This window comes from Rhineura floridana, chromosome 5 (assembly GCF_030035675.1).
Source record: "Rhineura floridana isolate rRhiFlo1 chromosome 5, rRhiFlo1.hap2, whole genome shotgun sequence".
NCBI lineage: Eukaryota > Metazoa > Chordata > Lepidosauria > Squamata > Rhineuridae > Rhineura > Rhineura floridana.
Genome location: NC_084484.1, coordinates 61,999,334 through 62,018,618, shown reverse-complemented (window position 1 = coordinate 62,018,618; position 19,285 = coordinate 61,999,334). Strand labels below are relative to the sequence as shown.

At 44.8% G+C, this 19,285-nt stretch overlaps 1 protein-coding gene across 2 annotated transcripts in view; it reads right to left on the bottom strand.

Moving 5' to 3' along the window:
- Window positions 1-15,817, bottom strand: part of GABRA5 (gamma-aminobutyric acid type A receptor subunit alpha5) — a 99,594-nt gene extending 83,777 nt beyond the window's left edge. For both annotated transcript variants that reach the window (XM_061626946.1, XM_061626945.1), the window contains exon 1: window positions 15,732-15,817. In XM_061626946.1, coding sequence (XP_061482930.1) covers window positions 15,732-15,817 — 86 coding nt within the window. The remainder of the gene's footprint in view (window positions 1-15,731) is intronic.
- Between the last annotated feature and the right edge of the window lie 3,468 nt (window positions 15,818-19,285).

Genomic DNA, 19,285 nt, shown 5'->3' with positions numbered 1-19,285 from the left:
TTCTGTATAGAGTCTTTCCAACAACACTGTGATGTTGGTTGAGAGTTGATTCAGTCAAGCTCGGAGTATTTTGTCTCTCTGTGTGTGCATGTGATTGTGTGTGTGTGTGTTGGCAAGTTGTGTTTTTTTCATAATTTGCAATAAAATACCAAGGCCTATGGAATGTTACAGTTAAAGCAATGGGGGTGGGCTGCCTTTGTGCATGTTTTCCCCCCTCCCTGCATGGTTTCTGAATATGACATGATGTATTTGCACCTTGCTTTTTCCTGGCTCCTCTTTCCCCCTTTTATCTTTGCAACAACCCTGTGAGGCAGGTTAATCTGAGAGTTGGTTAAATCAAGATGCACGTGCTTAGAATGTGTGTGTGTGTGCGTGTGTGTGTTGGGGCAAGGTTTTTTTGATAGCTTAAAATATCAGGACTGTAAATGTCTCAGTTAAAGCAACTGGGGAGGGGCTGCCTTTGTACATGTTTCCCCTCTCATTGAGTGGTTTGCGAATATGACATGACATATTTGCACCTTGCTTTTCTTCCCGAGTCCTCCCTTCCCCTTTCATCTTTGCAACAACCCTGTGATGTAGGTTAGACTGAGAATTATTTATGTCTCCAGTGTTATGAAGCTGGACATTCCTTAAATATCTTTTGTCAGTTGTTGTTGTTCTCAGGGATTCAAAATAACTATTCATATTAGTGATATATGCACCTAAGCAGCAGTTCTTGCCAATAGATTGCCAGGGGGCGGGGGGGGGCAGGAATGTAGGGGGCCCAATCTACCTACAGTGTACTGGGCCCAGAAAATCCTGTTGGCACTCCTGGACTGAATTATGAAACTGAGGTTATCGTACTTTGGACACATAATGAGAAGACATTATTGTCACTAGAAAAGACAATAATGCTGGGAAAAACAGAAGGGAGTAGAAAAAGAGGAAGGCCAAACAAGAGATGGATTGATTCCATAAAGGAAGCCACAGACCTGAACTTACAAAATCTGAACAAGGTGGTTTATAACAGATGCTATTGGAGGTCGCTGATTCATAGGGTTGCCATAAGTCATAATCGACTTGAAGGCAAATAACAACAAAACAATGTGATCAGAAAGGAAGTCTTGGGACTATTCAGTTATTAAATGCCGGGAGACTGTGAAGCTTTTCATTTGAAACATTTAAAACACTAGTGAATGCTCCACTGGGAAGAATCAGCTAGGGTTGTATCTAATGGGTTCCTTCCATTTCTATGATTAAAACTGATCAATTATTTCTGACATCAAATGAAATATAGAGCCCGATACAATTTCTCCTTATCATTGATGGTTATGGGATGCACAGGTCTCATCCCTGGAAACAGATCTCTAAGTGTTTCTCTTAATAACAGGGAGACATACCTAGAACTCTCTGGATTTTTGTATTTTATTTTTTATTATTCATTCACACTGAATGAATTTTTTTCTCAGTCTCTGAAGTGAAGCAAAGCTAAATAACAGGAGTTGGCGATAATACTTTAAAATATATTCATAAGAGAAGGTATGACTTGAGAAAGGCAAGCATTTTAAAGAAAACTGAAAGTGGTTTCAGACTATTAGTTCCCATGGTGTACATATATATAAACCACTTGTCCCACTGTTGCCTCGGGCAGGGCTGGCCCCTGGCATGCCAGGGCCCTTGGGCATCAGCTTGCCCTGGGCACTGGCGTGTGTGCACGCACCCCCCACCTGTCTCCTGTCTTTTAGCATTGCCATTAACCAAGATGGAAGCCACGGTTTCCCTAATGGGATGAAGCCACCACCATCTTGGTTGATGGCATGCGTGCGTGCTACATGCGTGCATCTCTGCCATCAACCAAGATGGTGGCAGGGGTTTCAGCACCTTAGGGAAACCTCGGCCGCCATCTTCATTAAGGGCAATGCTAAAAGGCAGGAGACAGGTAGGTGGGGTGAGGGAACGGCGGGCAGGCGGAAGCTCCTGCCCTGCAATCTGTGGCAGCAATCCTGCCGTGGATGATGGAAGGGGAGCAGAGGGACCCCTCAAGGGCTCCTGTAGCCCTAGAGGCCCTCAGCCAGGGCCCCACCTGGCCGCCCTTTAGAACCGGCCCTGGCCTCAGGTCAAATAGATTTTGCAGGTTTTTAAACAATACAAAAACCTGCAAAACCTCTTCACCAGAGGCCACAGTGGAATATACATACCAAGAGTGCCTATCTCTTTTTAAAACTCTCTGGAGGGGAAATGATTGTTTGTTGGGAGCCAGTATGGAACAGTGGTTTATTTTTTTTTTATTTAAGGCATTTCTAAACAGTTAATTCTTAATGAATCATACAGAGAATAAGACAAGAAAAAAATCATCATAAAACCATACAGAAATCCAAACACCTTAAAATGCCTTTATTTTTATCATGCACCTGAAGCTCAGCAAGAAAGGTGTCTGTCTAATCTCAGCTGAGAGGTACTTTCACAGGCTCGAGCCCATAGTACTGAATGCACAGCTTCCGCACTGAAGGCAGTGAATGACTGGACTAGAAGCAGGGAGATCCATGTTCAAATCCCCCATTGAGCAATAAAGCCCACTGGGTGATCTTCCACTTGTGCAATGGGACATTCTCCTCTCTCCTCCTCACACCCTCTAAATCTGTTCTAGGGGTCTCCCAAACCATCTGGAGCAAATTTGCGAGGGTGTGGGGCATGCACAGGGGGAGGAGAGGGAGCAAAGTCCCACTGCACAAACAGAAATCCTTGTGCTCACAGGACACTTACTTAGTGCTACACTGGATGCAAACCAAAGTCTCTTAGCTTAACCTACCTCACAGGGCTGTTGTAAAATAAAATGGCAGGGGATAATTATGTATATATTGCCTTGAGCCCTTGGAGGAAGGAGAGAATAAAAATGTAATGTATATGAATAAATCCCAATTTATACTGGCAACTATTGCCTGTGAAAGAGGAAAGTGAAGAAAAAGTACAAGTACAATACAATGGGAAGGAGGGACACTGAGATAATATATGGGAAGTGCTTTGAACACTCACTGTGAATGACTTACCCGGCTTCAGTCCTATACCCACTTATGTAGAGTAAGTCCCGCTGAGCTTAATGGGACTGCCTTCTGAATAGATATATATAGAACCATGCTCTTAGGCTGAAATAAGGTACTGAGCCTTTAATTCATGCTTTGGAATTGAGAAGTCAGATCCATACCAAGACCTCATTCCAATTTAGAAGGGCAGCTAGCTTCCCTCAAGGACTAAATCTGTTACGTGCTCTATGGCAGGGATGGAGAACTTCCCCATTTGGCCTGTGAGGCCATTTTCCCCAAACCATGTCCAACTGCCCTATATCTGACGCCATACGTGACATTAGGTATGGGGCAGGTACCAACATGGCTACAAAGAATAATCAGGAGCTTAAAGAGAGCTCCTGATTGTCCCTTTGCTGGAGCAAGGCACATCTCTCGGAGGGATCACGCCTTGATCCAATAGTGCCAGTTTCCACTGAGACCACTGGAAACCAAGCTAAAAGAATATGAGATTATGGGTGGCATCCAATGTAGTCATCCTGTTACCATGAGGAGGGCATCTGCTTGCACAACAGAAATTCCCCTCTCTCCTCCTCCCCCTGTGTACCCCCAACATTTATTCTGGGGTTTCGTCCAACTGTCTGGAGAAGAATTGAATGTGTGACGGGTGGTGCACGCAGGGAGAGGAGGGGGAGGGGAAGTCTCATTGTGCAAGTGGAAGTCCTGGAAACAGAATGAGTTTGTTGACTACAACTCTATAAAAGTTTAAAAGGTGTGGGAAATACAAAGGGCTCCAACTGGTGCTAGAAAAAACACACAAAGAAGGCACCAGGCAAGCTTCTCCAGAGAGAGTGTTTCATAACAAGGGTGCCATTACTGAAAAGGCCTTCACATTGCTATTAAAGCTGATACAGGAGCTCTGTCTTCCATTCTATCTGGTCACTCCTCAGGTTTTGGCTTACAGGCTGCCAAGGATCCATTCATAAAGGGGCAGAATTTACAATATGTATCCTGATCAACACAATAGCTGCTATTTAGCTGCCTTAGGACTCGCTGTACATTGACTATGCTCCTGCCTACTCCACAATCTACTAATTGACCAGCATGGTCTACTATTTTGATAGGTTTCTGCCTATAAAAGCTGCGTCCTGACCTGGATGTTGCTAGCTATCCTAAGTATTACTGTCATCATCATCATCATCAACATCCTTTCAGGATATAAATCCTTCCAAGAAAGTTTACCAGTAACATTAAAATACATGCTTAAAAAACCAACAATAAACAACATATAAACAATCATCACGAACCATCCCACAGGGCTGTCCAAAAACAGTCCCGCTGGAACAGAAACAAGCTCAGATATTTTCTTTGCCTGCCTTCCATGCTCTCCTGAAATCCTTCCCACAGAGCAGTAGGTGGAAAATGGCCCTGAATAGATGGCATGGAACGGCTACCATTCCATGCATGCCCAGAGCTGCTCTTGATCCCTAGTAGTCCAATTTCTACACCCAGAGAAGATGATTATTAAAATTTTGCTTTAGTGCCTTTTCCCTGAGACAAACCAGTGGCCCATCAGTCCTTCTCTGACTAGAAATGGGTCTCCAGTACCCCAGATAGGGGTCTTTCATCAGTTCTACTGCACATGCATGCAGCCTTCATACTGAACAGGCAGCTCAGGGATATTTTATACTCTAGCATCCATGTACAAGTACAGTACATCATGTGAAAAGGATTCTCCTGAGTACCAACTCTGAAATCTATTTGATGCAGATGGAATTATTTGTGTTGGACTTTATTAAGCCAGTACACACACTGAACCATATTTCTGTATGCTATTTCCAGTGCTGCTTCACAAGACATCCTGGCCATGGTCAAGACCCCCTAGCACATGGAAATGGCACACAGCATGTGAAAAACTGATTCAGCTATTCATCTGCATCTGGATTAAGATGTGGAAAGAAAAGACTAGGAAAAAAGACTACAGTAGGGCCCTGCTTTTCAGCAGCCCGCTTTTCGGTGTTCCCCTAATATGGCGGTTTTCACTTCAAGTAAGGCCCCACTCATGCAGCGCTTGTTCCACTTTTATGGCATTTTTTGGGTGTTGGGCACCATTTTATTGATGGAGTTCTGCTTTTCAGTGGGTTTTGTTTTTTGGCGGAGGTCTGGAACGCAACCCACTGTATGAGTGGGGCCCTACTGTATATGCTTTGCATTGTCATTAGGAACTTTTCTGTATGTCATATACATTGTGCATCCAGAAACAGATCTCTGGAGTAAATCTTCATGGGATCCCTTTCTTGAATATGTGCAGCAGATCCCTTGTGGGTTTCTGAAGGTGGAACAGTGAATCTGCAATTGTATTTTGAGTGCAGCAAGATTTCATAAGGGTTTTACCTAAAAAACATTTGCTTTATGCATGCAGTGTCCCTATACAATGTAAACAAGTTTGACTGGGACACCAGGTTATGGTTCTAGACCAGCTGTCCTCAATCTGGTGCCCTCCAGTTGTTTTGAACTACAGTTCCCATAATCCTTGATCATTGGCCTTGCTGGCTAGGGCTTATGTGATTGGGAGAGCACCAGGTTAGGAAGGGCTGTTCTACACTTTCACCTCATCCACTGATAGAGGCAAATTCCAGAGGAATAGTTGCATTGGTCAGTCAACTTGTTAAAAGACAAGTATCCATCATATGTTGAAGACTGACAGAAATGTATCACAATAAATCTGTTTAGAATGCCAAGAGAATAGGTGTTGCATATTGATGCAGTATTTCCAACATGCGCTTAGAGTTTGCCCATCTATAAAGTCTTCCCAGTTCATGTCAGTATGGAAAGTCCATGATCTGACATCACACCTTATTATACATTCACATATCTGTTTTCTATATTTGGAGTTAATGAGACAGTCTGCAAAGGATCTTACAGGAGGACGTGCAGGCCTCTGGCTTAGGGAAGCAGACCCTAGCTCACCCCAAACCTTTCTAGTAGAGATGGAAGAATTATGTGGGGAACTTCCCCACCTGTCAAACAACATAGGTGAATTCTCACTCCAGTTGCATGTGCATGTAGTCACCTCTAAAAAGCATAATTAAAATAAATCAGTATAGGGTCATGGGTTTGAGGGGACAACAGCTTTGTTTGTAGAGATGGGGGAAGGTGTCACCACAACACCTGCTCAAATCTGGATAATTAATTGTGGGTTTCAAGCATAGCCAGTACTTCACATAGTAAATTTCTCTGTTCTTCAAAACCAAGTATTTTCAAGCTGATGATGATGATGATGAATTAGATTTATATCCTGCCCTTCCTCCCAATAGGAGCCCAGGGCAGCAAGATATATATTTAGTATTATTTTGAGACTTCCCAACTGATTATAAGATACATTAATAAATTTGAGTAAGTTATGCTAAAGCTGATATTAATATTAATTTGGGAGGAACTTTCTCCATATTTAAAGCTTTAGTTGGGGTTCCACATTCCAAAAATTAGCCATTTGACACATCACCAGATCTTAAATTTACAACCAACTCTATTTCAGCGGTAGTCCTTGACCAATAAAGGTTGTCCAAGTGGCTGGCAAAGAATTTAGCTGTATCGTGGCCTATGAAATAAAGATGCCTCTCTGGATTCTACAGTGACTAGGAAAATCATACGTTGAATCTCTTATAGTATATTGGACTTCAGTTTACTGCTTTTACAAAATACACAGTAAAATAAAAAGTAATTACAGAAGTGTCTGGTTGTGACGAAAGTCAACTCCGGCTGTCAAGTGGCTTTACTGAAAATGCTGCTTTAATTTATTGGACCAAGCCTGATGAAGATCTATATGGCATTTCTGAGGAATCCTCAAACATTTCAAAAGCTAGTTACTAAACTGCAGCTAAATGAGGACAAAATGTCTTTGCTATATTATGCACGCTTTCACACACCCCTGCATTGCTGAGAGAGTTGAACATCAGGACACTCTACAGCCAACACTGCAGTGAATTAGGAACTTTACCCGTGCAATTGATTGCAGGGATTTTTTTTTTTTGAAAGTTTTGCACATTTCGAGAACTATTTTGCTAAAAGGTTAAATAGCAGAATGCAGAAAGGCTGCCTGTCTCTACTAAGGTGATATAGAACTAAAAAGCCCAACTTTGATACAGTTCATGGAGAAAGCTTTATTATGAATCATACAAGGGGGCTAATTTTTCCTGTGTCTGGCCCTTGCATTCAGGTCTCTTATAGAGTCAGAGAACTGGATTGGATCCTGTGCATCATCTAACACATCCACATGCTCTCTTGTGGACAACAACACATTTCCGCTTCATATTTACAGTGCTACATAAAACACAGAAGATACAAAGTTTAGTATCATCTAGAAAATGGCTTGCACTAAGAATCACAATAGCTGAAAAGATGCAGATGGATCACCTTGCTTTAAATAGGATGAGCTATTCTGAAGTAGGGAGCTCCAGCTGAGAGCTTTGGTGAACAGCCACTGAGAGCTTCACAAATCACACAGTGAAATAGGACTGCCTCTCTGTGATCACCTGAGAAATCAGGAGGATTCTGGATAGTGGTGTTCTGGCTGCTAGCCAGAAGTGGGAAATGCAGGCAATTCAAGGTGGACAGTCTAGCACCACCGCCCAGAGTCCTCCTGGCCTCGGTGATCCCAGAGAGCCAATCCCATGTTGCTGCCTGTTCTAAAGCTCTCAGATCTTCTGCATTCCCTTCCTTTGGGAAACCTGCTGCTGTGGCCATCACACTGATGCACCTCAGTTTCTTGCCGGCTCTTAGACTTGAGTACCTGATTATGCTAACCTTTACAAAAACACGCCTAGAGGGAAACGAACTCCCTCTCCCTAGAAAGTTTATTTCTTTCTCGAGTGGCTTTGGATCAGGGGAGTTTGGTCCGTTTGGACAAATGGGGCACTGCCCCACTAACCTTTGTCTGCCCTCAACCAGTCCTCACCTGCCTGCCTTCTTGCTTACAACCAGTCAGGGGGTGGCTCTGGCTCCACCTACTGTTGGTCTTCCTGCCTTCCGCTTTGCCAGTCCCAATGGGCACCAGCCACTACCACTTTGGTTAGGGGAATGATTTAAGCAGAATAGGGCACACAAGTGTTTTGCACTTCCTTTTTCTACCCTTTCCCCATCCTGTCCAATATTAACCTTTCCTCATCTCCTCCAATGGGAAATGCTCAGGCTCCCGATGCACAGCAGTTTGTACTTCTCTTCCTCGGGCAAGATGGGAAAGTTCTTTCAGATGAGCTGGAGGAACAAATCAGCAGAAATGTCCACTGTTTCTGTTCCCTGCTTCTTTACCCCATCCACAAATGCATCATCTTCTTCTTCACCATCATGCCCGAAGCTGCTCTTAGGGTTAGGGAGACCATGTTTATTCATCCATTAAAAATGCTTACAACCTGATCTTCACAATATGCATGCTAGCATGGGGCACAGAACTCAAATTAAAACAAAAATGGTAAAATAGCAATAATACATACTAAGATGCAGCATCAACAAAGGAAGCAGCTAAAAACAACAACAGAGAAGAATACTAATCAGCTCCCAAAAGTTATAATCTCTGGGCAAATTAAATTTTATCCTGGCATTGAAATAACAACATCGGTGTCACTTGTACCTGTAAGAGGAGGGCATTTCCACAGGCAGGACACCACCAACATTAGTCCTTCCTAATGTTTCATTACCTTCTCCTTCCAGCAGGTTTAAACTAAACCTTGCCCAAAGTCAGGGTAAACAACTCTTCCCTCTGTGTTCTGCTGTTCTTTTTAAGAGCTGGAAACTGTTCGCAGACCTCCCTCCCTCCCTCCCTCCCTTTTTTCCCTCCATTCCTCTTGGCTATATAAGTCCATTTGTGCAATATTCTGTTCCATATAATAATGAAGTTAGACAACAGAAAAACAGGTAGGTGCTTGAATTGTGAAGCAGTGGAATCAGTGTCCACGCATGTCTAGCACCTTGTGTAAAAGCAAAGACAGAAGGTTGATCTAAGAACATAAGAAGAGCCTGCTGGATCTGGCCCATCTAGTCCAGCATCCTGTTCTCACAGTGGCCAACCAGACGCCCATGGGAAGCCTCCAAGCAGGACCTATTTATTTATTTATTGCATTTATATACCACCCCATAGCAAAAGCTCTCTGGGCGGTTTACAACAATTGAAAACATTAAAAACAAATATAGAAATTTAAAAACATATTTTTTAAAAAAGCAATTTAAAAACACATGCTAAAATGCCTGGGAGAAGAGGAAAGTCTTGACCTGGCGCTAAAAAAATAACAGTGTTGGCACCAGGCACACCTCGTCAAATAAATCATTCCATAATTTGGGGGCCACCACTGAGAAGGCCCTCTCCCTTGTTGCCAGCCTCCCAGCTTCCCTCCAAGTAGGCACCCGGAGGAGGCCCTTGGATGTTCAGCGTAGTGTAGGGGTGGGTTTGTGTTGGGAGAGGCGTTCCATCAGGCATTGTGGTCCTAAGCCATGTAAGGCTTTATAGGTACAGACCTAAGCACAAGAGCACTCTCCCCTCCTGTGTTTTCCAACAACTGGTATTCAGAAGCATACTGGCTCTGACTTTGGAGGTAGAGCATAGCCATCATAGCTATTAACCATTGATAGCATTATCCTCCATGAATTTGTCTAATCCTCTTTTAAAGCCATCCGAGTTGGTGGCATCACTGCCTCTTGTAGGAGTGGGATCTACAATTCACATGTCACACACACACACACCATTTTAGGCCAGTTTTACATGGCCTGACTTGCCACCATGAACACTGGGAATTGTACTACTATGTTCTACCTCCACCGTTGGAGGTGGTATACCTCTGAATGCCAGCTGCTGGGAACCACAAGTGGGGAGAGTGCTGTTGTGTTCAGTCCTTCTTGTGGGCTTCCCATAGGCATCTGGCTGGTCATTGTGAGAAAAGAATGGCGGACTAGATGGGCTTTTGGCCTGGTCCAGCAGGGCTCCTCTTCTGTCCTTACTATAATGAGGGTGTTAAGAAGGAAGACCTTGCTAGAGATCCCTAACCTCCTGCACAGAACTAAAGTCCTCTGAGTTTTCTGGGCAAATGAGATGGCTATTAAACCTGTTTGACCTGGTCTTAGGGTATCTGTGTGCCATATTTAGTCTTTTTCTTTTAGAGGGCTGTCACAGAATAGACCCTTAAATGAAGTCATTTTATATGTAAAGGTCTGTCTGGCCCAAGTCTGGTTAAATGATGAAAGAATCATAAGGAGGAGGAGAGGGGCCTTGAAATTGCCCATAATCAGTTAGCAGCACACAGGTCACCTAGTCAGTCTTCCCCACTATGGTGAGATGTGTTTCTGTTGAACTATTACGTGCATCTATACATATAGCATATGTAAATTTGATGCAAATATGTATTCTTTTATTGATGCATATCCTTTTGATGATGCATAACCTCTTTTGGGGCAATGCACAAGGGGTCACCCTACTTGGTCTTGTACTCCTCCCCTGTGTTTAGACCAAGCCCACTGTCCCCCAGGCAATAGTCTCAAGCAAGAGTGATAGAGGTTGGCCTCACACTCACTCTTTCTCTCCTCCTCTGCTCTGGCCTGCTGTGATCTTGGGAGCAATTGGAGAGGACCTCCTTGGGCAGTTCCTACTTTCTTTTCTAATCCCTGTTCCTACAAGACCTCTCCCTCCCAGCCCCGCCGCCCAGCTTCCTGAAGTACCAGGAGAACACAGATGCATATCCTGACTGCCCAAGCAACCAGGCCAAACATGTCACTTCCAGCTGAGACCAGTGATCCAGCATGGCTCATCTCAGCCCTTCCCAGGTGTGATATTTCTGCTAAGATCAACTATGAATTTCAATTGAGTTCTGGGCATTTGGCTTCTGCTTTGTTTTCTTTCAATTTTCCCATTTCTTTTGTGAATTCATCAGCGAAAAACTGGAGAGGATGCATAAGATACAAGGAAAAGGTCCAAATGTTTTCAATATCTGGCTTGGTTGTTACCTGGAACATTTAATTGGACTGATCTTTGTTCCATGGTTTTCTTAAAATAAGATTTCTACCAAGCTCCGAGGAAATGACACATTTTAAAAGTGGAAGCATCTAAGTATATTTCGTGTGAAAATTAACATTTTACTAAAATCCATTGGGGATACATCATTGATTGCAAAAACACCAGAGATTTTTCTCTTCCCCACAATAAGCAAGTAAGAATGTAACAATCCTGGATTTAAAAAACAAAAAATTAATTCTTGCTTTTATATCACATAACTAATGTATTTTCTTAAAGGGTTTGTGAAAAGTGTTGACCCAGAAAGAGTTGAAAATGTTTCCTATATTGTTATTATTATTGGTATCAGATTTATATATGCTTATATACCGTAATAGGATTCAGACTATTAGTAGTACTAGAAGCAGAAGAAGACGACTTTTGAGTGTTTTGTGCTATCTTTCTTATCTTTACAACAATTTTATAAGGTGGGCCAGTTTTATTTCTGTATTTTAAATAGGGGAATGAGGATCGAACTAGACCTACGCTTAATCTGAAGCAGGCAACTATGTATCTTGTTTTTTCTTAACTAATTACTGAGAGAGAGGAGTTAGATTCTCACCATGAAGGCAGCACAGCAAGGCAGGCAAGCTTATCTCTTCATTCTTCCACTGGGATCAGAATGGAGATCAGGTCCTCCCACTCCCCAACCTTAGGAAAACAGTCCCTATTGCTAAGTATTTAAGTGCAGATCTAGTTTGGCTTGCCTAAGGCCACCTAATGACTTCATGTTTCAGAAGTACACAGTACAGAGTTTAGCCACAGCATCAAGCCTTAAAATAAAAATGGCTATATTTGCCTAGCGAGAAGGAAAATAATCCTTTAAAAAATACTCGATAGATACACAGAAAGTATTTAAAAAAGGACTCTTTCCCTTATCTCTCTCTCTCTCTAATAACCTTTGCCCTAACAGAATTTCCACTTCCTTCAGCTAACCCGGGAATTTGCAACCTATGGACTCTCTTTCTTTCAGGTGATTTACAGTGATGCTGATTTTTGTGATCCCAACACATTGAAGTACCAGAACACAAGCCTCACTCCTCTTAAGAAGGAGAGCGCAAGCACCTGGCTGCTCAGCCCATAAATTGGGGCTGCTCAACTGTTTGAATCAATCAGTTTAGAAGCTTTGGGTTTTTTTTAAAAGGAAAAAAACTTTGAACAGTCAAGTAGCCTGATTGCCAGAGGCCAGTCTTACCATTAGGCAAAATAAGGTGCCCAGCTCTCCTCCCCAGGCCATTCCTCCTGATCCCCCCCAAAAAATGGATAGGATCAGGCTGCACTAGTAATTCTTCATTAATAAAAACAGCAACATTGAGTGGTGGTGCTAGTAGCAGTAGCATTAATAAATACAGGATGTGTTGTAAGTTATGGGGGGGGAAATCTTTTTCCCCAATGCTGTTTTTTTTGGGGGGGGGGAACCTTTGGCCCTATGGGAAGAGCAGACGGGCACATAGTTATACTGATTTTGTTTCCTATATTTCCTGACCTGAAATAAAATGTCCTTTAAAGCTAATTCTGTGCATGTTCAAAGGACTGTGCATCTTGACTTGGGAGGGTGCAATTTGCTGCTGCTTAGCAACATGCCTTGGGCTGCCCCGATGATTGTTTAATCTTCTTCCACAAGCCTATTCCACTTCCTTACCCTTTGTGCCAGTCTCCAACCCCTGTCCCCAAAGGAAATAAAAAACCCTTATCTTGGGGAAAGTGGAGAAAGTGCCCTCCAGCAGAGGTCAAGAGACCAGAGATTGTGGGGCTTGCAGTGATAGCCTGACCACTGTTGTCCACGCACTGGTAACCTCCAGGCTGGATTACTGTAATGCGCTCTACATGGGGCTGACCTTGAGGTTGGTCCGGAAGCTGCTGCTGGTGCAAAATGCAGCAGCGAGACTGGTCACTGGGGCAGGTATCGCCAACATATCACCCCGCTGCTGAAAGAATTGCACTTGCTGCCCGTTTGCTACCGGGCCAAGTTCAAGGTTCTAGTTTTGGTGTACAAAGCCCTATACAGCTTGGGACCAGGATACCTGAAAGACCATCTTATCCATTATATATCCAGCCTATCACTGCGTTCTGCAGGTGAGGGCCTTCTGCAGATACCATCTTATCAGGAAGTCCATTCTGCCCAACATAGGAGGTGGACCTTTAGTGTGGCGGCACCTACCCTGTGGAATTCCCTTCCCTTAAATATTAGACAGGCGCCTTCTCTGTTATCTTTTCGGTGCCTTTTGAAGACTTTCCTCTTTCAACAAACCTTTTAAGTTGAGACCTATCCCAGTCTGCGTCTATGTTGGAATTGCTTTTAATTTGGCTTTTTTTAAATAAAAAAACACATGATCTGTTTTTTAACCCTTTAAAAAGTTTTTATTTATTTATTTATTTATTATTAAATTTGTTAGTCGCCCATCTGGCTAGTTGTCCAGCCACTCTGGGCGATGTACAAGATAAAACAGTACATAAACAGTTAAAAATTTAAAAAACAGTAAAAACTAATCCGTCCCAAAAGCCTGCCTAAAAAACCAGGTCTTCAGGGTCCGGCGGAAGCTCATTATAGACAGGGCATGGCGTAGATCATTTGGGAGAAAATTCCACAGGGTGGGGGCTATTATTGAGAAGGCCCTCTCTCGAGTCCTCACCAGTCTAGCTGTTTTGACTGGTGGGATCCAGAGAAGGTCTTCTGAGGCTGATCTTGTTGAGCGGCATCCCTGTCAATGCTGGAGGCGCTCCTTCAGATAAGCTGGGCCACAACCGTATAGGGTTTTAAAGGTTAAGACCAACACCTTGAATTGGGCTTGATACACAACCGGTAACCAGTGCAACTCCTTCAGCACAGGAGTGATGTGATCTCTACGGCGGCTGCCTGCAATCAGACGCACCGCTGCATTCTGTACCAGCTGTAACTTCTGAATCGTTTTCAAGGGTAACCCCACATAGAGCGCATTACAGTAGTCTAGGCGAGTGGTGATCAGGGCATGCACCACCGGTGGGAGCAGATGATTGGGAAGGTAGGGGCGTAGCCTCCGTATCAGATGAAGTTGATACAGAGCTGCCCGGCTCACAGCCGAGACTTGAGCCTCCATGGACAGCTGGGAGTCAAGAATGACCCCCAGGCTACAGACCTGGTCTTTCAGGGGCGGTCGTACCCCATTAAGCACCAGGTCTATATCTCCCAGCCTTCCCTTGTCTCCCACAAACAGCACTTCGGTTTTGTCAGGATTCAGCTTCAGCTTATTCCTTCCCATCCAGCCACTCACCGACTCCAGACACTTGGACATGGTTTCCACAGCCAACCTTGGTGAAGATTTAAATGAGAGATAGAGCTGCGTGTCATCCGCATACTGATGACACTGCAGCCCAAATCTCCTGATGATTGCTCCCAGCGGCTTTATATAGATGTTAAAAAGCTTTTTAAAAATGTTTTTAAAGTTGTTTTGTTTTAATGTATTTTAAGGTCTGTTTTTATGATGTTTTGATGTGTTTTTAGCGCTTTTTTGTGCCGCCCTGGGCTCCTGCTGGGAGGAAGGGTGGGATATAAATCAAATAATAAATAAATAAATAAATAAATAAATAAATAAATAAATAAATGAATGAATGAATGAATGAATGAATGAATGAATGAATGAATGAATGAATGAATGAATGAATGAATGATCCGGTAGGAAGTGATGCATGGGACATGCCATTTGCCAGGCAGGCTTCCACCTTCTGCTTGGGGCTGGTGGCTTGCTGGGAAGGAAGGGGAACAGATGAGGAAGTAGGGTGCAAGCCATCTGGAGTCTGGCCCAGCATGTAGGGTTCCTAGGCCCAAGTCCAAATGGGGTGATTCCCCTTCATGGAGGGAGGGCTCACGTTGTCAAGGTTCCCCCCTCTCATGTTGATTACTTGCTCCATCCCTCCTCTTCATGTGAATATTGTAGCAATAAACTCAGGCAACAAGACATGCTGAAAAAGCTAAGCGATGTGCTTGGGCATGATATACTGAGTCAACACATGGAGAACTGAAAGCTGCTTTGCCTATTTCCAGCAGTGGCAGAAAGTGGATGTGTAAGTGATATCCATATCAAGGTAACACATGAAGGAGGAACTTGCACACCTGCCTCGCTGCCTTGCAATGCCATGTACAAGTTTTGAGTACACATGGAACATGTGCATCTTACTAATGCATGAAGTCCCCTTTCTGCAGGACAAAAACAAATGACCAAGTCACTCATGCATTTATTTTGCTTGCTTTAACTATAACATTTAAAGGCACATAGTGCCCCAAGGGCAGTCAGCATCCCGACTGGCTCACATCCCTTTCCCAATATCTATCTTACAGCTGCATATATTGAAAAAGGAATAATATCGATAGCTATGGCATTAGTGGATTTATTAAAAACATGCTGCATGTTTTACAATTTGTATTTTACATGATCTCAGGAGTGTCCCCATATATTCGGTTCACATTGTTGCTGTTTTACAGATGGGAAAATTTAGGCTGACAGCTTGTTAAAATCTCAATCCTGACCACTCCAAATCTAATATTCTGTCATTTTGCCACATTGATTGTCTTAGTATCAAGTGTGAATTAGAATGCTGTCTCTTTACTGCTTTCTGTACAGTTGATAGATTTTCATTTTTTTTTAAAAAAAAGACTCTTCATTAAACACGTAAAATCTTAATAAAAGTATTGTTGTTTTAAAAAACAGATCATAACTTACCCAAAATGACTGGCTAAACTCATAGAAATGCTGAGCATAAAGCAGTTTTTGATCATGATAAAACCAGAGAACATCCCATTGTCCATTCCCAGTGCAATTGTTAACAGAAGCAGCTGACTTTGCAGGAGTGTACCTTTTGCCACCTTTGTTCTGAAGCTGCAGTGGACAAAGAGAGGTAGAAATGCAGGTAAGTGTCAGTTGAAGACATCAGCTAGATCAGATATCAAGCAATAACCACACACCATTGGTCCAAACCACTAAGGTGATATTCAAAACATTCTAATAACCCCCAAATTCACCAAGAAGCTGAATTAGCATAAGATTGTATGAACATCTGTCTACATGAAGGATGTCCAAGTGAATTCTGTTATCCTGAGCTGTTTGGATAATGAGGACTTCAGCGTATGGGGGACCTTTTGAGGTTGCAACTAGTTACTATAATTAACTGCCTTTCTATAGATGTGCTGATATAGCGATATAGCTGACCTGTGAGTCACAAATCAAGTAGGAAAGTGTTCACAGTGTTCAGAATGGGACATCTCAGTAAGCATCCACTGCAACACAAATGTGTCAAATTTGCAAAATATGTACTGAACATTTCCTTTTTTATTGTGGTGTGTATGTGTGTGTTTCCCAAATGGAATCACTCTTTTGTCTTACCTGGCAATTTTCTGAACAGCAAGAACCTGACCAATGCAGCCCAAAAGTCAGGGTGCCAACATAAAGAACAGCCATAAATAAAGCAAAGGCTTATTTGCTTAAAGTGCCTTAACGACACTTAACGACACCCTTAGGAGGGAAGGGGGCGGTGGCATTGCTTGCACTCCTTGGATGCCTCCCAGCACACCTGTCTGGTCCAAAAAAAGATTCCATTGTGGACTGCATTTGAAGTAATATCTCACCCTTCTGTTGCCCTGCTCCCTAATGGCTCTGATGGAGACAGAATAAGGCATCCTTTCAACTCCAGGCTCTTTTTTCCTACCTGAGACTAAAATAACCTTGGACTGAATCTAGGCATGCAACGCGCTCTCGCCATGGTGGCAGAAGCGCGGGGGTGGAGATGTGCCTTGTCTTTTCTTTTTCCAAGTGGCGTGGCACTTCGACCTCCTGTTCAAGCAGTAGTCCGGCGAACAGGCCAACAAACCATGAGTGAAGAACCAACCCGGCCTCTATGTAATAAAATAAACCTGAGGGCCGATGAAATAAAACCATCCTGGTGGGCGAGGGCTCCTTGCCTGTCTGCTTTTCCCTCGGCCCCTGCTCTCCCCCGCCTCCCAGATCCTCGGAGAGGCATCGGCGTGGGAAGGCTCCAAGCCACACGCAACCCCGCCACGCCACGCCACGGGCATCTTCCCCTGCACCTCCCTCCATTGGCCGGAGAAAGAAGGCACTGCAGAGCCGCAGCCGTCTTTTACCTCCCCGCAGCCTCTTGCCATGGATCTCTTACCCTGGGATCCACACATACACGGTGTTACCCCTCTTCCTCCCCGGACCAGCACCACCCCGCCCTCTTCCTCCTCCTCCTCCTTCTGTCCCAAGGAAATGGCTGTACCCGCGGCCAGATCCACGCAGGACAGCGCCTTCGAGGTGCCTTGCAGTCCTTGCCGCCGCCGCCGCCGCTGCGACTACTCCCGCGCCGAGCGCTGCAATCAAGCCGAGCGAGCGGCTCGCTCTGGCTCTCTGCCCCAACTCCCGCAAACTCCTGCGCGAGAGCAGAAGCGCGCAGCTCTTCGCCCCGCTGCTCGGCCTCGCCATCGCTCTCCCACCAGCCAAGATGCGGAGGGGGGAGGGCGAGAAAGCCTTCCCCCTTCCCGCCGCCACCGTCCAGATCCCCAGCTGACTAGATCCGCCGGCGATCCAAGCTGGGGCCAAGCCTGCGGACTGAGCGCAGCTGCGCCAACGAGTCACTCGGTAGTAGCCAGGCCGGCTGGCAAAGTTTGCCTTGGGCAGCCCCCCAGGGCGGTGTGTGGAGGGGGAGATCGCCTTGCGCGCTGCCTCTGGAGGAGAGCCACTCGCTCCCTTCGTCCTCATGCTCTTCTTCTTCGCCCCCCCCCCCACGCTCCTGTGGGTTTCGCCCGCTCCCCGTTTAGGAGCCAGCCCCTCAATCCTAAGGCGAGCTCCTAACGGCGTTACGAAAAGCGAGCGGCTTACCAGCTGCGGAGAGGCCGGGGATGTCGCACCTCCGCGCGATTTTGTTCGTCTCCTTTTTCGCTTGGGTTCCTGTCGCCACTGAAATCCCGGCTCCTGTTAACAGAGCATCTTCCACCTCGAAGCAAAAGAAAAAAGGAGGAGGCAACCTAGAGGAGCGCAAAATGTTAAGATCCAAGCAAGAACTCTCTTTTCCAGGTGCACGGCTTTTTTTCACTCCTCTCTCTTTTCTCCCCCAAATCTCCCCGGGTCTTCTCCGTCACCCCTAGTTTCCCCCCCTATACTCCACATGGCTTCTGGCTAGGCTTGCCGCGGAACGGCTGCCGAGCAGGTGTGCACCAGCAGAGGCCGCTGCACTCATGGCAGAAACAGCTCTTATTAATCTCTGCGTCCCTTCCTGTACACAGGAGAACGCAAGACTGCTAAACCAAGCGCTTCGTCGACGGTCCTGTTTCTAGGAAGGGGGATTCCGAAGGCAATGGGATGGACTGGGGCTTTTCAGAAATTTGGGGAAACCTGACAGCATGGTGTGGAGATGAACAAATCTGTAATATGTGTGTATGCATGTGTGTGCATGTGCGCATGAGTGAAGACCAGAGAGAGAGAGAGAGAGAGAGAGTTTTCAGTGTGCAAAATGTTTTGCAGGTCTTTGTCCTCAAGAGAGCCACACTGTTATTTTATTTTGTTGTTGTTGTTGTGGCAAATATGCATTGCTGCCAGAAGTGGCATCTGGTGGCCAATGGAACAACTGGGACGAAAGGCAGGGAGACCAGGATCAGATGGAGCAAGAGCCATGACAGACAGAGCCACCCCCTGACTGCTTATAAGTAAGAAGGAAGGCAGGTGTTGGGTGGATGAGGGCAGACTGTGGGGCAGCACCCCATTTGCCCTAAAAGACCAGCCTCTTTTGGCTGCCACTACAGTGGCAACTCTGCTCAACGTCTCCTGATGCTTAGGATGTACTGCAAATGTACATGCAACTGGGCCACGGTCTACGGAAGTTCCTTGGCACTGGTACCTATGTAATCCAGACCGGCATGCACATGAACAACAAAGTAACATTGTGAAACAGGCTTGAGGTGTAAACACAAGATCATAACGGTGATTTAAGTAGATATAGTTTTAGATCCAGACTTTGCTTAGTTTACAGTAGATCCACTGAAATCAATGGGACTTCAGTTAGTTGTGGCTGCCTTAAGGGCAATTTAAGAGAGCCAGTGTGGTGTAGTGGTTAGAGTGTTGGATGACCTGGGAGACCAGTATTTGAATCCCCACACAGACATGAAGCTCACTGGGTGACCTTGGGCCAGTCACTGCCTCTCTAAGGCAATGCTAAACCACCTCTGAATACTGCTTACCATGAAAACTCTATTCATAGGATTGCCATAAGTCGGGATTGACTTGAA